Source organism: Myotis lucifugus, unplaced genomic scaffold (genome assembly GCF_000147115.1).
Source record: "Myotis lucifugus unplaced genomic scaffold, Myoluc2.0 scaffold_111, whole genome shotgun sequence".
Taxonomy (NCBI): Eukaryota; Metazoa; Chordata; class Mammalia; order Chiroptera; family Vespertilionidae; genus Myotis; species Myotis lucifugus.
In genome coordinates this window covers 986,718-989,753 of record NW_005871159.1, presented here as the reverse complement: position 1 = coordinate 989,753, position 3,036 = coordinate 986,718, and the positions used below count along the sequence as shown (strand labels likewise).

The window sequence follows — 3,036 nt, the reverse complement described above, 5'->3', positions numbered from 1 at the left end:
GCTTGCCTTCCCTGGGACTGCCCTGTGTCGGTGAGTCTCCAGGGGTATAGGCTTTGGTGCTTTCCCTGGTGGGAAGACCCTTGGGGATGTGGGCCCAACAAGTCCCAAATTTATTGCCAACAGTCTTAGTCCAAGTTCTTCATAAGTCCTTTCTAGGGAAAGTGGCCCTGGCTAGAACACAGAGAGCTAATAAGGGGAGCAAACATATTAAGAACAGTATGCCAGGTCCCTTGAAACATATACTGTGCAGATGTTTCTTCCCTGCAGTGACTGTGTCAAGCAACAAGGATGGACCGGCCTCTGGCAAGAAATATTCTATGATGTAGAAAACAGGACCCTTAAAATTATCCAGCTTTAAACTGTCCAAGGGACTCAGAAGAATTCTAGGAAGGTACTCTAAAGTACAAAGGTGGTGAGGGAGTACCCTGTATTACTCTTTAAAGAACAACAGCAAAAAAATATGTAACATAATTATGAAAAATTCAAAGTTATATTCACTTATATTTTCCTAATTCTCAGTGAATTAAATATTTTGGATAAGTACATTAAACTTTTGTATTTCTTCCCTCCTGACTTCCTTTTTCATTACTATCTCAATTTTCCTTAGGACTTTGTATTTTAAAAATAATTTTGTTATATATATATATATATATATATATATATATATATATATATATATATAAAGAAAGATGTTAATTGACCATACCTTTGCTATGCCCAAGCCACGCCCACCACTCAATCAAAGCGATTATATGCAAATTAACCCAACCAAGATGGCGGCCCACAGTCATGGAGCTGGAGCAAGCAGGAGACTTGGTTGCCCCAGCGATGGAGGAAGCCAAGCTTCCTGCCTTCTCTGGCTGGCTTTTGCCTCCGCAAAAGGCAACAAAGTTTCAATTATAGAAGTTAAATAAATCCCAGATACCTGCTTCCAGCGAGCCTCCAATGGGAGCTTGGGTAGCTGGGGGCTGTGGCCAGCCTGAAAACAGCCATTAACCCCTCACCCAGGCTGGCCAGGCACCCCAGCAGGGATCCCTACCCTGAAGGGGCTGTGGCCAGCCTGCAAACAGCCATCAGCCCCTCACCCAGGATGGCCACACCCTCATGGGGTGAGGGTCCCTGCTGGGGGGCTTGGCCAGCCTGCAAACAGCCAGCAGCCCCTCACCCAGATTGGCCAGGCACCCCAGCAGGGACATCATTGATGTTTCTATCTCTCTATCCCTTCCTCTCTCTGAAAGCAATAAAAACATATTTTTTTTAAATTCCCAGTAAAAAAAAAAAAAAAAAAAATCCCAGTACTATGGAATTTTTTAGACAACTAGTTATAAAAAATCATAATAACCCACTGGGGATGTCATAAGCCCTTTACATTCCCATGTTAAAGAAAAGCAATGTCCAGCACTTTTGCCTCAGGCACTGCTAAACAGGATTGTTAACCTTTGATAAATATGAATGACCAAATTCATATCACTGCAGGGAAAGGAATATAAAAAGGTACACTTTCTACGGTCCCCTTACTAAAAGACGCCAGCTGCTGATTTGACTCTCTTCAAGCATGAAAATTGTGGTTTCTCTCTTCATTTTATTTTTCTTACTGGTTCCACTGCCACCAGGTAAAAATGGAAATATTATTTGAGTAGGTGAAATATCTTTCTGAAGAGAGAAGTCATGTTTGATGTTAACTGGGGAAAAAGAGTGACTGGATTGCCAAAGGAGTGGTTTGTGATGGTCGCAGGAATGAATTTCAAAGGGACTTGTGATCTTCCTAAAAAGTAAGGCTCCTTGTTAGTTATATCATTGTGTGGTAGACAGTTTAAGGACTTGAGCAAATGCTTTGTTCTCAGTATGGGCTGGCTGGTGAAAAAGATGAGTTAGGTAAAGTATCAAAGTATAATCATTTGAATCCCTGGAAAATAATGGGGCATTGTGTGCAGTACAGGAACAGTGGGTTTTCCACTAACAAGAATGATAGATTTGGCTAAATTGTGTTGCATAATTTACTTTAAGAATTCTCATTTTTAAAAGTTTGGTGTTTTCACTGATTTAGAGTCTAAAAACATCTTATTTTATTTTGTTTTATTATATATACTAGAGGCCTGGTGCACAAAAATTTGTGCACTCAGGGATCCCTCAGCTCAGCCTGTGCCCTCTCGCATTCTGGGACCCCTCGGGGGATGACCACCTGCTGGCTTAGGCCCACTTCCCGGGGGATTGGGCCTAAGCTGGCAGTCAGACATCCCTCTGTCAGCCTGGGAGCCCTTGGGGGATGTCCACTTGCCAGTGGGGAGCAGGTCTAAGCTGCAGTTGGACATCCTTAGCACTGCTGAGGAGACGGGAGAGGCTCCCACCACCACCCTGTACTGGCAGCCATAAGCCTGGCTTGTGGCTGAGCAGAGCTTCCTCTGTGGGAGCGCTCTGACCACCAGGGGGCAGCTCCTTCATTGAGCATCTGCCCCCTGGTGGTCAGTGTGTGTCATAGTGACCAGTCATTCCCAGTCGTTCTGCTGTTAGGGTCAATTTGCATATTACCCTTTTATTATATAGGATAGAGTTCTGGTGCATGGGTAAGGGCCAGCCTGTTTGCCCTGAAGGGTGTCCCGGATGAGGGTGGGGATCCCACTGGGGTGCCTTGCCAGCCTGGGTGAGGGGCTGAAGGCTGTTTGCAGGCTGGTAACAGCCCCTTCAGGATGGGGGTTCCCACCGGGGTGCCTGGCCAGCCTAAGTGAGGGGCTGAGGGCTTTTTGCAGGCTGGTCACAGCCCCTTCAGGATGGGGGTTCCCACTGTGGTGCCTGGCCAGTCTGGGTGAGGGGCTGATGGCTGTTTGCAGGCTGGCCACAGCCCCTTCAGTGTGGGTGCCTGAACAGCCTTGGGGAGGGGCTGAGGGCCGTTTTGAGGCTGGCCATACACCTTCAGGATGGTGGTCCTGCTGGGGTGCCTGGCCAATCTGGGTGAGTGCTGATGCTGTTTGCAGCTGCCAGGCCCACCAGTGGGACCCTCACCCCATGAGGTTGTGGTCAGCCTGGGTGAAGGGCTGA

General features: G+C 46.9%; 1 protein-coding gene across 1 annotated transcript in view; it reads left to right on the top strand.

Annotated features, from left to right (window-relative positions):
- Positions 1 to 1,555: 1,555 nt before the first annotated feature.
- The window catches only part of DEFB133 (defensin beta 133), an 8,171-nt gene continuing 6,690 nt past the window's right edge, over positions 1,556 to 3,036 (top strand). Inside the window, exon 1 of the mRNA XM_023757715.1 lies at positions 1,556 to 1,613. Coding sequence (XP_023613483.1) covers positions 1,556 to 1,613 — 58 coding nt within the window. The remainder of the gene's footprint in view (positions 1,614 to 3,036) is intronic.